Here is a 21,444-nt window from a genome sequence, read left to right as displayed (position 1 = left end):
GAGTAACCCTGTCCTCTCCACTTCTCTTCCCTTGTGGGTTGCGCTTGACTTCCAGCGTTTTCACAGCTGCTCTCAGCAGTGCACTCCATTACACCTTAAATCACTTAAGAGATCTGAAGCGCCAAAAACTCCCTCTGCAACTAATTCACCCTGACTGTGTGGATCATCTAAAGAAGGCACGAGCAAGCAAACACAGCAAGATCTGATTTCAGCCTAATACAGTGCAGCACTATCTTTATATTGGAATCTATTGCTACCTTAAACACAAACAGCAGACAGTATTAAATCAAGTCGCAAAATTCTACACCCAGACCTTCGTGCAGGTTTCAAGCATATTGCAAAACACAATACCACAGATAAAATCTCATATTTTACATCCAATCAGCCAGCACTTCTTGAAGCTGGTGAAGCTTTGGCAAAAAGGTTTTAACAGAGACAATTTTTATTTTTTATTTTTTTTTAAACATCGGCAAGCAGCCACAGAGATTAAGCTCAATAAATAAGGATGGATAAGTGGGTCTTCTCCTGTGTTTGGTGGCACAGAGCAGTAGACACAAGAGACGTGACACGCAGCTGTACAGCGCTATTGATTCTCCGCTGGTCTCCAGGCACCCTTCCCTCTCATTCAGGCTGCTTGCCAAGTGCGTCTGAACAGGAGCCCCTGCTCTCCCAATGTCTGCACGTCTGCTTAAGCACGATCAATGGGCCATCAGCAGGGAGTGAACCAACGCCACTGTCTTTACTTCCACAGAGTGTGAGCCAGGGAAATTGAAAATATACGTAGTGGAAAGGCATCATGATACCATGCCGGCATAAAGCATCACTGACTATCATAATGAAATTGAATGCTTTCAAAGGCTTCAAATGGAAATTCCAGCCAGCGGTGCCCTTGCTAGTCTCTAAAGAGCTTATTTGCCAGCATTTGAAAAGACTACCCTATTCATATCTGACATAGATAACTATTTACCATACATGGATCAATTTGTGTGCATGCTGAGTTTTGAAACAAGCCATCAGAATCCCTTATTTCCCATAATCAGATAAGCGCCTGAAGGTTACTGGAGGAGAGTGTAACAACAGGTATTTTCTTCAGTTCAGTGTATTCAGCAGATAATGACAGCCATAATTCAGTCCTACCGCCTTGTTTGAGATATGGTTTTAAAACGATCACCTGGAAACAATGCTGGATCATAAAAAGAAGCCCACTTTGTTTTTCAGTGATGAGTACTCAGCCTCTCCACCAGTGGTCCACTATGCAGTAGTCTGCGCCACTGTAGGCTTCAGTTCAGGTTGCAAATCTGTCAGCCAGGCTGTCAAAATTTACAATGGAGTGACAGAAATGTCCCCATTACCAAGGACATTTCAGTTTTGTTCTCACCCAGCAGAACATCTTTTTTAAATCCATCTTAAGCAACACAAAGGGGATTCCAGGCTGAACAGCGCTATCTTTCTTACTCCCGAAAGATAAATAATGTACCATCTTATACAACTCATCTGTCATCTGGGCTTTGAATCTGAACAGATACCTTAGCCAGTATGACATTACATTGCATGCTTTGATGTCTGGATTGTGCGGATCACTGTTAATTATGCTGTCATGGGTCGTTTCAGGGGTGAGTGATAGTTTGACTAGTGTAAAGTGAGAGTGAGAGAAGCTTTGCATGCCATTAACAAGACAGGTAGGCTAATCCACTAACTCAGTGCATGGCATGTCACCGCCGCTTGCCAGTAGGGAGCGGATAGAGAGGTAACCTTGGTCAATATTTCGACCATTTTCAATCCGTTTCCAGGTTTAACATATTGCTACTAGGGAAAAAAAGTATAATGTACTCCCAATGAACAAATTAGCAAAACAACTGTACTGAAAGCATAAACAAGTTTGCAACTTTATAAAAATGAGTTCAGTTGTGTCTTACAATGCAATATTTGATACTTGTCTCTCACATTAACATACAGAGTATTTTACTGATTACACAAAGTTGTATCTATCTACTATATAACTGATGATGATTTGTGTGATGAGATAATTAGACATGAAAAGCCATTAAAATAGGGACAGATGGTTGTCCTTTTGAGGAAAATGTCGCCTACGAACCTGAAGGGTAACCAGCTGCCACTGAGTGGCTGCATCGAATGCTGATACGAAGGAAGATAAAAAACAAATAGCATCGGTATCAGGCAGAAGATCAGGCGGCAAGCACAAGATTGGTTTGTTTGCATTATACATGAACATTTCCTTACCAGTTATACCAATCCAGGGGAGTAAGCAAGCACTCTTAGGCATGATTTTCTCTCTCTCTCTCTCTCTCTCTCTCTCTCTCTCTCTCTCTCTCTCTCTCTCTCTCTCTCCTTTTTTCAGTCACCCACACACACTCTCACCAGGCACACACACACACCAAAGCCAGTGGCAATTTGTTTAGTAATGTCTTATCTACGATGCAATGCCTTTGAAATTAAAAGAAAACAACGTTATTCCTATGGGACCTCATTTCTATGTAAGCAATGGAGAGGGGGGTGTGAACACTAACATGTGTTGGCTGAGTGGCTGGATTCAACCCGTCGGTGCAGCAGTGACTGAAGAACCAACAAGGATATTTTTATAAACGAATTAGGAACGGTCTGATTATTTTTTTCCCCACACTGTATGACTTATTCGTGCTTCAGGAGGCCAACCGCCGCCGTTCAGTATTAATTTGAGGAGATTAGACGGAAAAGCAGGCGGTGGAGAGAACTTTTCAGCACCTTGGAAAGCGCACCGCCGCAGAATGCAGAGAGGGAGTGAATAATAATAACAATAATAACCCATGGAGAGCAGCTGAGCGGTTGAGTACGCTCATCAATACAAATTAATTTGAAATAATCGTCTTAACCGCGATTAATTATTTTATGCTGCATCAGCACATGCAGCGTGCGTTGATCATGAGCATGAAATTAGCATTCAAATATTTACTGTACACCCTGTCAAAAGAGAAAGAAAGCAATTGGTGGAGAGAGAGAGAGTAAGAAAGCGGTAAAAGGAGGGAGCTGTGTGTGTGTGTGTGTGTGTGTGTGTGTGTGTGTGTGTGTGTGTGTGTGTGTGTGTGTGTGTGTGTGGCGGGGGGGTTAGGGTACTTCCTCATTAACTTAATTATGCACTAGTGTTTCAATATGGCCTTTAAACACGATATGTTGGAAGTCAGCCAGTTACCACCTTTCTTTGGTCTTTAAAGCTCTCCTATAATGTGGCAAAAGACCTTTGCTCTGCCATTCAATAATTACTCCAAATATTGGTGCTCATTACTGTAGCCTATCCAAGACAGCAGATCAGATAAAGCCATTGAAGAGGGTGGCACAGTCAAGCGACAACCCACGGACACACACTGCTTGTCAATTTTTGGCTCATTTATACAGGAAGCGGTGCGCAACAGCCTCTATAAAACAAACAGATCCAGGCCTCAGCTCTGATTGGCGGAGCCGTGCTATCCAATTGATGCACACTTGTAACCGCATAATGATGAATCCAGATGTTAACTGAAATCTGTCTACTGTTCACCAAGTATACGAGGAAAAATCAAACATTTCATCCTTGGTTAAGAAATATGATTAATGTAATTAACATTCCTGAAGATTGAGATTCCTTCAACTTTGTAGTGACATTATTAAAGCCCTGTGTAAGCAACGTTTCCCAAAAGCTATTAGCTGCTCTAGGCCGTGATTTATGGTGCTTTCAGAACAGCTCGGAGAGTTTTACGCACTTAAAAAGCCACCTACCCCAGTGTTGTCATGGTGACAATGGTGTACCAAAAAGCTGCGGGGATACTGGTGAACTTGCTGGCTGAAGAGCCTTTCTCTGCATAAAACATGACCGTTGCAAAGATAATGATGGCCATGGTGAGGGAGAAGAGGAGGAAGCCCAGCTCAGAGGCACAGCTCTTCAAGGTGTACCCCAGGATGCGCAGTCCTGCAGAGTGCCGGGAGAATTTGAAAATCCTAAACACCCGGAAGACTCTCAGAGTGACAAAAGCACCGCTCACTTGGTCATTGTCTGTCATGACCAGTCCAATGTAATAAGGCATGATGGCGACCACGTCAATGACGCTCATCACACTTTTCATGAACTTGTACCGGCTTGGAGCTGCGATTAAACGCAGGAGATACTCAACAGTGAATATCATAACGCAAGCAGTGTCCAAACAAAAAAAGGCCAGAGCATAACGGTCTCCACAGGAAATCTCCTTGGACCGGTTCGGCAAGGTCCCACACGGAACCGTCTCCACCACATTGGCCATAACTGATATGGCAATGAAAAAGCCAGTGACATAGTAGAAGACCAGAGCTAAGGTGCTGGTGTGAGGGTTTTCAAAAGCGCGCCATAGGTACTCCCGGATCGTCATGTTCACAGGCGCGACGTCATTGTTAAGGTCCATTTCATCGTCGTCTTGCAGCCTCTCTGCATTTTCGCGCCTTCGGTCTTTGTATTCCTCATAACAGCAGTCCCCAATTATTTCGGGTATGATCCCGAAAAATGCGAGCTCCTCGTCGTACGCTGAAATACATTCTTGGCGCGGATAATGTAGTTTTCCCGTGCGGTAAAAATTGAGAATATGTCTAAAGATGTCAGGGTCACGGTCGAAAAAGTATTCATTTGTTTCCTCGTGGAAAAAGAAGTCTCTCTCCGCGCTCCCCAGCAAAGTGTCCGGGTACCTTTCCAAAGTGTTTCGCCACGTCTGAAACTTGGTGCCACTCACGTTGAGGATGATAAGTCCGTCTTGGCCTTTCCTCTTGTCTTTTGGAGGGATGGGCATCGGGGCACTCGCCACGGGCATCCATCCTATGGCTGCCGCACGGGCAAACGGGAGCCATGCCGCTACACCTGCTGCCATGCTGACCTGTACTGTTTCAAACAACCCTGCTCCGGATATCACAGTGCTACGGCTTCGAGATGAATTGCATCTGCAGAAGGAACAGATATAGGAGACACTGTAGGTTAGGCTTTTACAGCACTTCAGCTAAATAGGCAGTGGGGTATCTCAGTGGATTGTGGTACACCACACAAACCCATTTAGTTAAGCTGTTATTGCGCATTGCACTGTTGAATTTCACTCTCAAGCCTATATACTATCCACACAGTCTAAGTGTTCAGTTATGGTAGCCTACTTTGCGGCAGAATATAAATTGGGTTTCGAAAACGTTATTCATCTCTCAATAAAAAGGAAGAGAATGTTTCTTTTTTTCCATCAAAATCTGAATAAAAGCAATCCACCCACCTTAACGTACGCTGCTCTTTAAACTGTATCCACGGTGAGTTTGATAAAATACCTCTTCTCGTGAGAGAATACTTGAGAATCCGACACCCATCTATCTCTCACTGCAGCCCGACGACAGAAGAACACAGCAGAATAACGTTGCATCAACAAGTTAAACAATTAAAGCTGCAGTTTGTCAGCGGCGTGTGGTCATTCGTCCAAGTGCAGTCGTTTTTCCTCTCACCATCCGCAAGGCAACAGTGCTCAGTTGAATGCGTTTTTCCTCCCGTTGCAGCGACTCCTCAATAAACTCCTGCTCCTCTCGTCGACTGCAAGACCACCACCCCCCACCCCCCAGGAACCGACTGTGGAGAGAAGAAAGAAAATAATATGCAGAGAGAGGAGTGGTCCTATCTGCACCCAGAAATTCCTGTGCTGTCTCACTGTAGGGGGAAACTAATCAATGCGTAATGGTAGCCTAAGTAGCCAGCATCTCCAAAACCTCAAGTTAATGCTTTGGATATATTTGCTTATTTGTTTGTTTTCCCTGTTACACAGCAGATAACCACAACACTGGATTTACCCTAACTGCATGATAGTATATAAAATATAAGCTATGGTCATAAAATCACACGACGCTTTTTCCTGTATTGATTGTATCTAGATTGCACATTCCTTGTATCATAAGCATAGGGGTACAAGTAGGTAAAGTCTTTTGAAGTTTATCATTTTGATCGAAAAATCCGCATAGTATCACAATATTCATATTGGTTCTGATTGTACGCCTGTTGAAATAGTCATTAGTAAATTCATAGTGTCTCAGTCTGATTCAGAGAATTTTATTTTTTTATGGTACCAATAAAATATTCCTGTAGCACACCATGTAGATTTGCGATATGTAGGCTGTAGGGTATCCCTCAAACAATTGGCCCTGATTAAATAATTAAATAGCTATTTTTCATGAGGAAAATTGATTTCCTACACTGCAACAATTAGTGATAAGCGTTGTTTCAGAGTAACAGAATTACAAAGCTTAAAAGGTCACCATCATTGGGCTCCACTGCTCCACTGACATTTTCCAAAATAACCATAATGAATGAATGTCTCTCATGTTCCCTAACGCAACAGTGGCTCCTCCGACGGGATTCAAGACAGCTGCGTCCACCGTGAAGCATGTGTTGCAGGGCAGACCGTATTTGGCTTCAAATCAACATAACAGGACACACAAGGAGGGTAAAAGCGCGCGGTCCCCTGGAGCTTCACCGTTTGTCGTCATAGATTTCGGCAGGTCTCAATTTTGTTTGTTTTTCAGCACCATGGAAAGCGCCAGAGCTTTCAACACTAAGCAGACGTCAGTTTGCCCTGCCATGTGCGTGCGGTTTACAGCTTCCCCAATGTGACACTACATTACACTTCAGTCACTTAGCTGAAGCTCTTATCCAGCTTCAGCTGAATAGGTGAGGGTTCTGAGTCTTGCTCAAGGACATTTCAACAGCACACATGGCTGTTGACCTTCCTGTTAATGGATTGTCTCTAACCGCTAGGCCACACTGTCTGTATTATAGATTGTTTCATTTTACATTTTAGACATTTACTGCAGCTGACTGCCTTACTCAAAACAGTTTGCAACAAGTAGGTAATTAGGGGTGTGGTGCATTGCTCAAAGACACTTTATCAGGACATAGAGCTGTTAATGAACACATCATACAGGTCTGTTACCACTGTGCTACTGTGCTCTTTTCACACTTCACCTTATGGCACAATATTGAATGTTTGTAGGATTGAATAAACAGGACTGTCAGACGTCCCATTAGTATAATCCCAGCATCTCTGAGTGCATTCAGTGTTCAGCCTCAGCACTCTGGCCCCCGGGGCAATGTATTCATCAGGGCATTTGAATATTCCAGTGTGGTTGCCAAATGGCACTAAACATAGGCCTACCAGCTGACACTGATGCCTAGCCGACTGCCATTGCAGAAAGCAGAGATCACCACGGTGTTTTAATGGTAGTCAGAGTGGTGATTTATCATTCATACAATCATTTGTTTCAACCAAACAAACTCACTTGTCAAAATGTTTCAATATTTTTACAATTTTCAGAACACAAGTTGCAAATGATCAAATTAATGCAGTTGCGTGTGAATGCTGATGATTTCTTTCCCCCCACACTATCAACCTTTGGTTTCTCTACATAAATCCTACCAGTCCCTCTAATATTTTTCACTATGTTTCCATTAAATCAGTATCACTGTCCCCTTTTTAAGATATCAGATTATGCCTACACATTACTCCTCAGAAGACTGGACATTTTGCATATCCACAAGGACGACATGACATCATCAACAGGGCTGATATACTTTATGAACATGGTCCATTACAAGAAGTTCCAAGGTCATTTTAGACGGGTGGTGTTGACACAGAGCTATGCAGATGATTTAATTACATCCTCTGTGTGTTTATGGATTTACCGTTTGGATCAAGTAATTAGCATGTGTCCTTAACAAGGTTGAAATTTCAGAACAACACTTCCTGTCATTGGCATTGGCATTTGAAGTTGGGGTGGCCAGCAATTCAAAGATCAAAACAATTCTACAGTTCAAGCTATTTGAATTGAGAGGCAACCAAAGAAGTGATAAAAAAAAAAGTGATCAAAAGTGAAAGTGCTGTTTTCAAGTCTTTCCAGTAATAATAACACGTTATCAGGCTGCCGTCCAGACTGAAAAGCCAGACAGCTCCTGCTAATGTTGTGAACTTGTACTGCTGAACTGACTCTAGATTAGGTTGTGTAATAGGGATAAATTCTGTAAACATCTCCTTAAATCTGCTACTAACTCAGACATGCACACAAAAACAAACACACACGTGCACTCACACACGTGTAAACACTCCTGCAGGCTTATACACACACACACACACACACACTCACACACACACACACACAGACAGACACACGCGCGCGCAGACACACATACACAGACAGACACACATACTCTCTCTCTCTCTCTCTCTCTCTCTCTCTCTCTCTCTCTCTCACACACACACACACACACACACACACACACACACACACACACATATACAAGCAGCTGTTTTTGCATTTGACCCTTTGACAGAGTGACAGACTGTTTGAAACTCCAGTCTGCCAAGTGTAGTACACTGGTGCAGCTCACAGTGTATCCTGTTTCTCTAGTCTATATTTAGTCAGGTCCAGCTCTGTGACTGAGATGATTAAACAGATGAGTCCCCTTCACTGGAGACGTGCCAGTGCTTGTTAAATGAGAGGTGAGGGGCAGTCGCCTTTTGATTCGGGTCATCAATATCGTACCATGGCATGTTTGAAACAGCTGAAGTGATTCTATAAGTTAAAGCAAGAAATGACAAGAAGAGAGCGCAGTGGATGATTCATATCAGTAATTTCTATGCACCACAATGCCTGGAAAGAGAATCATATAGGCCGGTCCTCCGTCAGGGATAGGTAGCGGTACAGAGGTCAGGTTTAATTTCATAATATAATTTATTTTTATAGAACATCTCAAAACTTAAGTTGCAAGGTGCTTGACAGACAATAAAAGAATGATAAATAAAAATCCAATAAGACGAGCAATAAAAATCCTACAAAGGAATAAAAATGGTTAGAGAAGAATAAAAGAGAGAAATAATACAAAGTACCCTATTTCAGGCCTGGAAACACCCTGCCATGCTTTATGACATACCACTAATGAAGCCATGAATCGTCCTCATGACCTCTGGGCACAATGACATGCTGATATCCTCAGGTGAAAAGCAACCGTCACAGAGCCTGTCTGCCACCACGTCATCCCCCTCAGCTCCCTTTGCCTTTCCTTGGCTCTAATGAGTTATTGACCCCCTGCGGATGTGTAAAATAGAATATGTCTTCTTGGGTCTTTATTGCATGCGGCCGAGTGTCAGTGTGTGCATGTGAATATGAGTGCATGTGTGTGTGTGTGTGTGTGTGTGTGTGAGAGCGCACATGCATGCACACATTTTTTTTCTGCATGGGCCCATGTGTGCATGCTATGTGCTGCAGGGAGTGGAGTTGCTGTGTGTGGGAGGTTGATATTTGTGCTTGAGGACAGTGTGACTAGGTTTATCCCTGTCAGGGTTCCTGGGATAATCCGTAATTTAACAACTGCTGGTTGTCAGATAGATACACACGGGCCATCCGGGTACTTGTGGGCTTGTGGGACATGGCCAACACAGTGGCAATGCTACCTGTGTTTCTTTAAGCCGGTTAGCCCTGAAATCATATTCATTTTTGTTGCTTTATTGCCTTATACTAAAGCTGACACAGCATTACATTCTCACAGACCAAAAAAAACACAAAAAAAAATATTTATTTATGGTGTCATAGCATTCAAAAAGTTTGTGGTTTGGATGAGAAACTATGAGCTGAGTACAACTCTGCCCCCATCTAATGTGTTTTTTTAATTTTTTTTTTTTTTTTTTTTTTTTTTTTTTTTTCACTTAGCCTCATCTCTCCATGTCCACAGGGAAAGTATTTCCTATCATCTGGTGAAGGGGGTAGAGCAGATTAGGAGGGAATGGGAGGTGCCTGTCACTATAAGCACTTATGCCTATAGCTAAAGCATATACACTGACAGCCAGCTCATCTGTAGCGTGAGTGTCTGGGGCTTTGAGGAGCCCTCTAGCATGCTACATGGATCAGCCACGAGTCTCTTAACTACCACTTCACAAGGGCACGTTAGCCAGCAAATAAAACACACAGCCTTGAAACTGTGATGAAACATACATCCCCTACCTCACCTCCCCTACAGTCAGTTCAGCCTATTGTTTTTGGCCTTGTAGCTTTGCAGAAAAACACAAATGTGTGCCCTCTTAGGTACTGTAATTAAAAACCAAAGACAGTCCGAGGCCTCATTGGCAACCTCTCACTGAAATAGTAATACTTTTCACAAGGACATAGCATTGTTTACACTTTGCATCTCTGTAACACACTCCCCGCTGCTGGGGTGCTGAGTCGATTCTATGTAAACATCTTAACAGAGGGCTGTTAACAGGTTCACACCGTCTGTGCAACTGGGACGCCAAATTGAAATGAAGCCTGTATTATTTAGTTGAGTTTTTTCTGCGTTCCAGCTGCTTCCATGTGTTGAAGTGACGGCTAAGAAAACAGACAGATTAGTCATAGTGTACTGCCTTGGATCAGATCAGAGATTAAACAGCATATTCAGACAAGTTCACTGCCCATCACTGGCATGCATAAATTTGTATGACAGTTACAGTGGAGCACAGTGGATCACATCCAAGGTGGAAAAAAAATATGATCTAATCTATGTCACCGTTGAACTCATATTTGCCTGGCAGAAGTGAGGCACCATTTCACTGGATGGGATTCAGAATTTCATTGCCGTTTGAGCTGATTGATACTTAAATGTCACTGACTTTAATACACTTGCTTCAGACATAGATATGAAACCAATTTTTTTTCTTGGTCCACACTCTGTTGGCTGCGTTCTGGGTTGTCTCAACTGAGGTGACACTTCATAAATATCCACATGTTGAGGCCATCTGTGTGTGTGTGGTCTTTTCAGACTATTGCCCTCCAATACATTCTGCTCTAATCCCAAAATGCTGTTTCCGACATCTTAGGTTCAGATTTTGAGGCATTTAACAGATGCTGTTGGACAGAGGGACTTTGGCTGAGCGCTATGGCAGGATAAGCCTTAATTCCTTGATCACCGTCTCTGTAAACACTCAACAGTAAGGCAAGAGTCAAGAGGTGACAGGAGTTGGTGGCGGGGTTGATTTGGTTGGATAATGATAGTGTAGGCTACTCCTGACGTCATTTGTTGGGACTTGGCATCGCCTGGCCTGACCAGTGACATTTGCTTTCCCACCATGTGGCCTCTGCGCTTTGAGGCCAGATGGCAGATGATGCCTCCAAAGCAGACAACGCATACACACATACAAACACACTCACACACACACACACAGACACTCCTAACAACCAACCCTCCTTTCGATCTGCAGGGTGGAAAGAGAGAGAGAGGGGCAAAACAACAGATCGATTTGTCACCCAAAATAATTTATAAAGTCCTGATAGAATGCCAGAAAGTAAACTTGGGGAAAAGTGGATGTATTATGATTGGAGCCGGGTAGATCAATGCTTTCCCCTCTCTGTGATGCTGAGCTTGTTTGTTCAGGGTGAAATATCATCATGAGGCACAGCACATAGCTCTTCAACCTCCCCTTTATCTGGACTGCTATATTTGTTTTCCTTCCGCTCCCTGTCTCTCATCCCGTTCTTTTTCTTGCATCCGTGCCTTAGTCCCTTATGAAGGAATCGTCAGTCAGCTGTGAATGGTATTCAGTGGATTGACCAGTGAACTGAGATTTGTCATTCAACCAAATGTCTTATGGTTTGGAATGAGATCCAGGGAGAAAAGCGCTGAAAGCTGAACACTTTATGGGGTGTATATAAGTGTGGTCTACTGACCCCGCTGAGCAGAGGCAAATCAATTTACTCCCTTTCAAAGTTCTTCCAATCACAACCATCTTGGCTCAGAGGTAGACTAACTGGAGGAGGACTTTCTCTAAACATATTATATCAGTAAATTTTGATAAGCATCAGCAGTATATTCCAAAGCTCCTTTGAGCCGCTCTGCTGAGATTATTTCTGCTTTACAAGAAAGTAGAAAGAGTGGAGGGACAGGAAAGATGATATAGATAGAGAAGGGATAGTAGCCTATAGAATGCACATGGCAATCTGGACTCAAACTGATGAAGTCCAAGAGACCAGAAAGCCCGATTTTAGCTGCCTCTATTGGCATATTTCATTATTTCCACTTTTGCTCCCCACCTCTTTTGTTGTGTAACTTACCGTGTTATCAAACAGAAAGATTTTCTATGGGGAATTGAGCCCAAGCAATCCCAGACTCGACCAAATAAAAGCACAAAGCAGAACGCCAGCGCTGATGTTTGTGTCAGCAACAATGACATTTAGAAGAGCATCACATATTAGAATGGCATCACCGCTGTTTTCAGAGCAACATATCGATGAGGAAACCTTGCATTCTGAACCTTTAAGTGTGAAGGGATATAAGGTGAGAGCGGATATGAGCAGTTTTGATTGGCTACGTGTCACAAACTCAATTGAAATTCTATTGAGCATGTGTTTGTCCTACCCTTTAAAGAAAATCTTTACATGGAACAGCTTGATACAAAGATAATGATGTATTTCAGTCTTGCAGAAAGAGCAATATAGCGAGCGGATGAGCCGCAATGAATAACAAGATAACCTGCCTATTAAAGATAAAGAGGAGGTGTTGAGGTCATCAGCATCAGAGCATCAGCTATCGGATGGCAGTTCAATTAAAGTGGGGGTGGACCATCCTTTGAGAGTTTTGTAATTAATCAAAGTCCCCCTTTAAACTCAACTATTTCACATAATTTTATCTGCTCCTCTCCCACGTGCAAAGCCCATCTTGTGTGATGTGAGCTCATATCTTAATTACTCTCAGATCATTGATACCCCCCGTATCTCTTGAAGAGACAGAAAATCATTTTACAGCTGAGCAGATTAGTCCCCCTGCTCCCTTTAGCAGCCCCTCTAGCCAAAGCAGATCTTACAGTGTCATGATGACAGACAGGCGGCAAAGGGCCTTGTTCCAATAATTCCTCAGCTACATGCTAGTAATAAGCCCCTTGCACCCTTGATGGATTTCAAATTGAACCCCTGCAAAAATATTTTCATTTTAAATAGCACATACTTTGTTAATATCTGTTATTAATCAGAACGGCTGCTGGAACTGGCCCGCTGCTAAGTTTTTCAAAATGAGTGAAGGGTCATTTGGGTTTGAGAGTGTACACTGTGATGATATACATCATGTGTCCTGTCCTTTTATTGACAAATTTCATTGGACCCATAATTATTGAGTCAACTTAGATGCCATGTTCAATTTAACTCAGTGTTCAAATGAATTGAATAGCCTTTAAATTGTATTGTGCTGTGCAGCATAGTCCATTCAAGTATTCAAGATGTCATGATATTAGTATCCATTTCATTTATTTGCTTGGTGCTTGTTGTTTTTCTATATCTATTTCCTCAGTCGTGCCCAGCAGAGTGGTACACTCCACTCCCATTTAAATTATCAGAGGAGGGCTGTTAAGAGTTGATACATGTTTGGATTTATGTTTCATGAATAACTGAACATTTGTCACACACCTGTGGTGGGCAGAGTAAAAAGGATTGCAAATTTATGTTTACACTCATGAATTACTGAATCGAAAAGTGTGGATGGAAGACATTATCAAAATCTCTCAAAAACCTGCGGTGGAATTATTTGACTCAGAATTCTAGCCTAGAGCTGCTTATTATGATAGCACGTAGCACACACGAGCTGTAGAATGACACAATCCACCATGTCTTTTGATGCTAAAATAATTATAAATCCTTCGTTCTATAAATAAACCTGCCACATTAAAGTGCAATTTTTTTTGATATGCTAAGCCATGTGCTTATTTATCTGCAAAGGGAAAAAATGCCAGAGGGCAATGCTGGGGCTTTGAGCATAGCTCGGGGGGTATGTTGACAACACAAGCGTGTGGTTAAATTAAACAAGAGACTGAAATAAACTCAAGGTGAGACATCCAAACTGAACCGCAGATGTTTAGTAGATTCTGTCTTTCTGATAGGCCGAGCAGACAAACAGGCATGAAAGCACCTCCATCTCACTGTGCCTCAGCATGCTTTCTGTATGAATTAGCGCAATAAACCCACACTTTACTATAATTTAAGGTTCTTGTTATACGATTGGTCTCACCACCACAAGTATAAACATCATTAGAGCAACTAGTACTGCAAAAAGCAACACAAATGCTCACCTGCAGCGCTCATGTTCCTCCCGCTGGTGGATGAATTAGCACGCAGTTGTCTAATCACCTCCTTTCAGTCTTTTGGCTTGTTACTGGCTAATCATGCTCATTTAAATGGCCCACATGTGTAATTACTGCAGTCAAGCAGTCCCAGGCCTAACAGGTCAGCCTGCTTAGAGGGGCAAGCCCATTATCGAGACTTTAAGTTATGATCATAGCTATAGGCCAGCTGTAGTAATACAACCCCGGGGAACAAATGCCAGCCCCTCTCATTGGGAAAATCAAGTGTTTGTTTAACACAGAGCGAGGGGTGCTCTAGTGAGTGCTTCGATTAGCATAAATGACCATAACTCATTTATGGCTCATTAGTGGCTACAGTTTTCCAATCAGACCTGCTCACTGAAACTCACTACGCCTTAATGATGAAAATAGTGACTTTCTTTCTTTTACACTATACAAAGTACAATTCCTTGCATATTGAAAACTAATGATGGCTATGATGAAGCAAGATCCGTGCAGCTGATTAATATGTTGTTGTTTTTTGTTGTTGCTGTTTTTGATTTACCAGGGCAGTCTGAGGGACACAAAGGAGGGAACGAGGGGAGGGAAGAAAGTCACGTCTTGTGAAGTGTCTGTGCTCAGAATGAGGGTGCTTATTTAGGATGCGGGGAGTGCAGTGACGCTCAGAGGATTAGCCATGGCGTTACCGTGAAGCAAAAGTGCTCTCAGGACACCTTCAAGTCTTTTTCACTCTCCCCTTAACTCTCTTCCTTTCTCTCACTCTCTCTTTCACTCCATCTCCACATTCCCAGAGGTGGAGGAAATAAGCCTTTAACGGGAGGAAGAGAAGGAGAAGAGGAAGTGAGAACAGGGTGAACATAAATTCACTTGGTGTTTCACAAAGGCGTGTGTATGTGCGCGTGTGTTTGTGTAGAAACACGCAGACATCTGGGGAAGCCATGGTTCCTGCAGGCTATAAACCAGTGTTGCAAAAAAAGCAGTGCAGATCAGCAGCTGGATTGAACCAGTGTTATGGCTGGTTTATGGACTGTGCCCATCCAATCAAAGCTCTAATTAAGCAAGAGCGCTGTGGGAATGGTGAGAGTGTAGCACCTCATAGCCCTCCAGATTATACTGTTGTTTACCAGAGCCACAAGACTTTACACCCTGCCACTGCTGCAGTGCTGTATTGAGATGGCTGTTTTATTATGAGAAAATACAGGGGTTTTTTTTTTCCCCATGCCTTCTTCGCTTAAAAGGGTCTTGGTGAGGCAGGCCCAGGAGGTTGTACATTCTGTTTCATTTCCATTTGAAAAACAGAGCGGTGGAAATGACAAATGTGTGAGGTCTATTGAGGAGCCTTCAGGGCAGTAATGTAAATAACAGAAATTAATCATCTTCCCCAAAGAGGTAGAAACATGCCTCACAGTCACAGCAAAGGTCACAAATCCGGCCTATGCCTTCACATCTTCCAAATAAGAAATGACAGACTTCTGATACGCCACTTATGCCTGACTATTAGGTGTGTGTGTGTGTGTGTGTGTGTGTTTACTGTGCACTAGTGTGTTCTGATGTTTGTGAATCATTTTGTGTGGATGTTGTTTCGTGGATTTCTGTATCTGTATGTGCATCTGTTTATGTGTGAATGAGTTTGTGTGTGTGTGTGTGCCTCCCTATTGTCTGTTTGAGTGAGTGCTTTTTTTTTTGTGGATTTGCGGGGTACCTTTTTCTCTGAGGCTGAACCATCTACTTTTAGCTGACAGCAAATAGTTGAGCAGAACCAATTTAATCTTGTTTTTCAGTCCAGGATGACATACGGGAGAATAAAGCACTGAAGCTTGTCCTACCTCTCCTGGTGGAGGCAGTCACTACGGGTAGCCATACACTGAGGAATAGACCGTAATTGCAATGTGTTGATTCGAGCTTCATAGGCATCATGGGAAGCTGTGGCAACACATTGTGGTATTACCATAGACTGGGCATAGAGAGACCACAACACTCTCATACCTAGTCTAACAGCTTCCAGGGAAACTAATTTGCAGCTCAGGAAAATACTACCTGACAGATCGATTCACCAGTTGTGCCCACAATTAAAGGATGATTCACTCTTATGGAAAAGAAAATCCTCTGGGTAGCTTAGGCACAGGAGGAAGGGAGCACAAATGTTGCTCTCCCACATCTCATAAATGTCACAATTAAAACCAACCACAAGCTCTGTGTACGTTACAATGTCTCTCAGGGGACAGCTTGACATTTGGAGAATCATGTCGAGTTTCTCATCACGAAGGAAGTTTGATTTTATGTACCCCGGAGAGCTTGCGCATTGCAGCATTATTGGACTCATTTGGGGGAAAAGAGGCAATTGCATTGGAAATAAAGCGCAGCAGAATGTTGGAGATATATTCATAGCGGCAAGAGCCACTTAAGTAGGCCTTTTCCAATGACGGCGATCTATACTTAGAGCTGGACTGCACTGAAGTGTCGCTGGTGAAGAGGACGCTGTAGCTGTCAATACGGTGAAAGAAGAGAAAATAGCTTTCATCACCGAGGGGAGAGGACTACAGGACCAAGAGGAGGCAGAGCCTGAATCCTCAGTCATACATTGTCAGATAAAACCACAAGAGTACACTAGAATTTGACTGCAGGAATCCAGAGTGGGACCTAATGTAACCGAAGCGCTCATCCTCCCTGGAGAAACCCCAGATGAACGGGGTAAAAGGTACAAAATACCAAATCCCTTCACCTCCCAGGTTGCTGCACAGTCAAAACCAGATTACCAGCAGCTTTGTACCAAGCAGTCGCTGAAAACTAAACAGAGAGGCATCCTGATTGTTTTACATAATGTGAGGGTGGATGTGACTGAAACACTGTTGACTCTAACTTGACTATCTTCATTTTGAATGGCTTAGATTGGGTAGCTAAATATTGCCCTGTTGCTCATGTTTTTTGTTGATGGACAAAATTATGGGATTTGACTAAGAGGATTAAAATGACAGCGGTTAATGAGACACAGCTGGGACTGGATCAGAACACACAAAAGTGTATTCGGGGTTGCTCTTGTTTGTTTGTTTGTTTTTTTTATGTAGCTCTTGCAAATACATAAACACATGAATATAGACAATATTGTTGACTCACACAGTCACACAACCAGCATACACATTAAGAGACACATGTGTTCTCTCTCCCTCTCTCTCCCTCTCTCACACACACACACCTAGAGGCCAAGAGAAAAGCTGTCACTCACGTCCATATAATGCATATTATGCAGCCTTTATTATCCAATTCAAATGAACCAGATTAATTCATGTTTTTCAGCTGGATTTGAAGTATTTAGCCTAACAAGACACAGTGAGAATAATAGCATAATTGTAACCTCTCCTTAACCTCTCCCTCTTGCCAAGCCACAAGAAAGTTCCCTTCTTGAATGTTGGTTAAAGAGAGAAGGGCAATATATGCACATTAAAATGAGACATCCTGGTTTAGTAAATGAAATTCACAAGGTTGATCCCCACCCCATCAGCAGGTTATGGTCCATGTCAGTGTGCCTTATGTAGCAGGCTACCGTGACAGTTCAGTTAGGAACAACAGGCGTCTGCATGACAGAATATGACCACAAAGTCTTATCTGCCATCTGACATTGAGTTATCACTGATACTTAAAGTCTTTCGTGGTTCCGCCGTCCATCTTCAATGTAAATGTCACCTTGTGCATATATTTGAAGAGAGTGGGACAGGGCTGGTGTTATGGCAACTGTACTATCTTGGACATGGAACAGAGCTGATTATCATCACATGATCAAGTATTCATACTCTGTAATATTTGCTGGCACTCCCACCACCTGTTTTGTTCCTCTGTCTCTCCATCACTTCACCTTTATCCCTCCACTCTTCCAACGAGTATAAGGTTTATGTGATGGCTATGTGGGATGAGCATTGTGCATAAAAACTCAATGACATTTCTGGACATTAAAAGCCTCATGAGTAGCAGCCAGCACCGCCCAGCCAAACAACACACCTAATTAAATTCACAGGGGTCATAATGAGCGTACATAGCTCTAATGTGGACGGAACCTACATAATAAAGTAATATACATGTTAATAAAGAGGCATGCAGTTTAAAGATTCTAAATAATGTACGCAACACATTATTAATCATCTCTGGGAGCATGTCGAGAAGATGGAGTGCCTGCAACGCATGCATTTTGAAGTAACTCTTGATGAAACAACTTGTGTGTGCCTGTTCACGCGTGTATGGGCATGGTGTTTGAGTATGTGCTCACTTGTGTGCATGTGCATGTGTGTGTGTGTGTACGTGTGGTATGTGTGTGCATGCCCATCCATGTGGGCGTTTTAATCTATGTACACTGTGAGACTTTCACATGCAGTAATGATACATCAAATTCCATTTTCTCATACAGTATTCAAAAAGACTCACAGCCTCAATTTATTGCAGCACATTTGGTGTAATTCCTCGCAGCTTTCAATCTCACCAACATCTTAGTGTTCCACTGGTACATTCAAAAGGGAAAAGGGTGGTGTAATCAAACTTGATAAAATTAGCAATGTCTCAGCCAGCCGGTCTGTGAAAGAGATGCATGCATCAAAGTGAGAAATGCAAGTCAAGATATCCATCTCCACCTAATAAAAAGGACAAAATGGAGTACAGAATGAAATATCACAGGGCAATCCCAGCAGCAAGGCCTTAGCTGTGCACAGTATGTAGGTTACATGGTGTGATTTGGCCTGAGAAGCATAAAAGATACAATGCTATTAGCAGCTCTCCTATGGTCCAGCCTGCATGACAGATAAGACACCTCACCATGCCATGCAGTGTCTACTTGAATTGATGTCCAGCAAATAAGTCAAACTCTTGTTTTTTGTGGTAAACACTGTCCCTGCTCTCATATGCAAACACAATCATGGCACCCTTTGAAAACTCAGGGGCCACAGCATTATTTAGCTTGGCCTGATGCTGTGATGAATTAGTGAAATTCTGTGAGTGTGTTCTGAATTCAATTATGCTAATATTAGCAGACGGCCCATCTGCAAGATGCATTAAGCAGGATATATTTCTGTTCAACTGAGCTATTTCTACCCTGAGATACATAAATTTGACCTGAGGATATATCTCAATAGTTCCTAATGTTCATAGAAACACTGTGGCCATAACAGAAAGACGTCATTCTGCTATAGAGTCTGGCATGTTCACTGTAATATAACGGAGACTGCTGGTGCAGGTGGTGTCCAATGATCCAAAGGCCCATATCATCGCTAGGTTAAGAGCTGATTGAGACCAATGACTTTGACTTTTAAGAGGGAACAAAAAGTTATCTGGAGATGCCTCCATTTCAGATCAGCCCTATTTTCAGTCCGAACACAGGGCATGCTTCAATGACCTGAAAAATTACTGGATACAGCTCCTTCCAATTTCACCATCACTGGACCAGACTGTTTGCAGATTTTTGAAACAATTACCCCAAGGGGACCACGGTAACCTTGTTTATAGACCACTGAGCATCCACAGTTCCAAATTAGTGCAGGTAATTACAACATCGTTATCTTCTTCTGAATTTTCACCAAAGGTCCAGCCACAAACTGCTACCTTTGGCATGAGTTTTGGCCATTTGGACACAGACAGAAACAAACACGCCATCAGTATGCCGAGGCAGTTCTTGGAAGGGCTTGTGTTCGTTCTCCAGGTGTCGTTGACCCAGCGCAGCCTGCTCACCCAGAACACATCAGTCAAACTAACACACATCTGTCGTGCCAGTCCAACCCACTCCATCACATCCATGGCTGGTCCCTCTCCTTGAATGTCCCACCGCTTGGAGAGGACAAACAAATCTTCTGATTTGCCTCTAATCTGCAGTCTAGCCTCAGTGTGAGCCACAGTCAACCCAGAACATCAAGGACAAGCACTCCATAGGGGGGCTATCCATTAGCACAGCATCCTGCCACTGCCATGGTGTGATGGGGACAAGGCAGAGGGATATGCTCCAATTAGAGATGGAGACATGGGGACTTTGCCCCTGATACGTCCCTGCTGCTCAAGCAAAAGGAATGTAAGCACACCTTCCTCATGCCAAGGGAAAGGCATTCCCTCCCTGTGGTTCCTCCGGCCGCAGGCTATTACTGTTCATTCACCTCATGAAGCCAAACCATTTCTCATCATGCTGTTTCTTTTCATGTGTGCGGCACTGCCAGGGGGTGTGTGTGGACACATGAATGTCTGTTTGTGTGTGTGTGTGTGTGTTAATGTGTGCATGAGGTTAAATGTCTGTGTGTGTGAATGGAAGTGAATGTGTGTGACTGTGTGTGTGTGTGTGTGTGTTTGAAACTATCTTGTGGCATTCTTTGGCATGCACCTCTCGTCCGTGGCTTCCATCTGCAGAAATTCATCCGTCTCTACACCGCTGCATGTTCAGCTTGCCTGTTCTGGGTTGAGATACGTTGGACCAGCTTCGTGCTTCATGCATTTGCATGCTGCATGAACACAATCTGCTGGGCGCCCACTGGGAACTCCCTCCATCCATTTGTATTGTGTTATGCCCCTTTGCATAGGGAGCCAATTTACGGCCAAAGTCCACCTGATTCTTAATCAGGATTTGTGTACATGAGATGTAAGAGACACAAGAAAAGCATAGCAACAACCCTCCAATATGAATATTTCATCTTTGTTCTGTATGAATAAAACAGAACATGGTCCTGATTGAACCACAGTGCAGCAAACCTTTCACCAGTCCTGTGTCTGTGTGTGTGTGTGTGTGTGTGTGTGTGTGTGTGTGTCCGTTCTAAAGGGGAGATGAGCGCTCAGACATGAATGAGTTTTTCCATTACAAGATTCCCCCTATAGAATCTGAACTTCCACCATGACCTGCAAATGCAAGCACCGCTTTTCTATACAAACCAACAGAAACCCTGTGTATTTGTCTGATTATGCAGTGTATCAACTATGCATGAAGCAATTACATACCAGGGCCTGGGGGCTCGGATGGAAACTGAATGGATGAATTCCTCCACCGATACGTCTCTCCCCTCCCTCTATCTGTCCATTCATTAATCCATTCAGGCGACCAGTCATTTGTGCAAACATTTGTTTAGTTGTTTGTCTGTCTGATCACTCAGCCATGGAAGAGTTTTTATCTGCTTCAAGGAGTGTCAGTGTCTGCGTCCCGGTCAGTCTATGGGGACTTCCATCTAGGTTGTTGAGACTAACTGCACTGACATATAAAGGTTAAAGGTAGAACCTGGCCAGGGAGGCATGTGGTGACACAACAAGTGAGATTAAAAAACACTAAATCTTTAGAGACCGAGACTAGGGAGACTTTAGAGGGAAGGAGGACACATTAAGGGAGGGACAGAGG

General features: G+C 43.1%; 1 protein-coding gene across 1 annotated transcript in view; it reads right to left on the bottom strand.

The window, feature by feature from the left end:
* Window positions 1-5,317, bottom strand: part of LOC115360751 (potassium voltage-gated channel subfamily D member 2-like) — a 38,119-nt gene extending 32,802 nt beyond the window's left edge. The window contains exons 1-2 of the mRNA XM_030053875.1: window positions 5,247-5,317; window positions 3,751-4,932 (exon numbers count right to left, since the gene is read on the bottom strand). Of these exons, the coding sequence (XP_029909735.1) occupies window positions 3,751-4,862 (1,112 nt within the window). The 5' untranslated portion in view covers window positions 4,863-4,932; window positions 5,247-5,317. The remainder of the gene's footprint in view (window positions 1-3,750; window positions 4,933-5,246) is intronic.
* Between the last annotated feature and the right edge of the window lie 16,127 nt (window positions 5,318-21,444).

The sequence above is a fragment of the Myripristis murdjan genome, chromosome 6, assembly GCF_902150065.1.
Source record: "Myripristis murdjan chromosome 6, fMyrMur1.1, whole genome shotgun sequence".
NCBI lineage: Eukaryota > Metazoa > Chordata > Actinopteri > Holocentriformes > Holocentridae > Myripristis > Myripristis murdjan.
The sequence above is the reverse complement of the archived record's forward strand: the minus strand, read 5'-3'. Positions and strand labels throughout refer to the sequence as shown.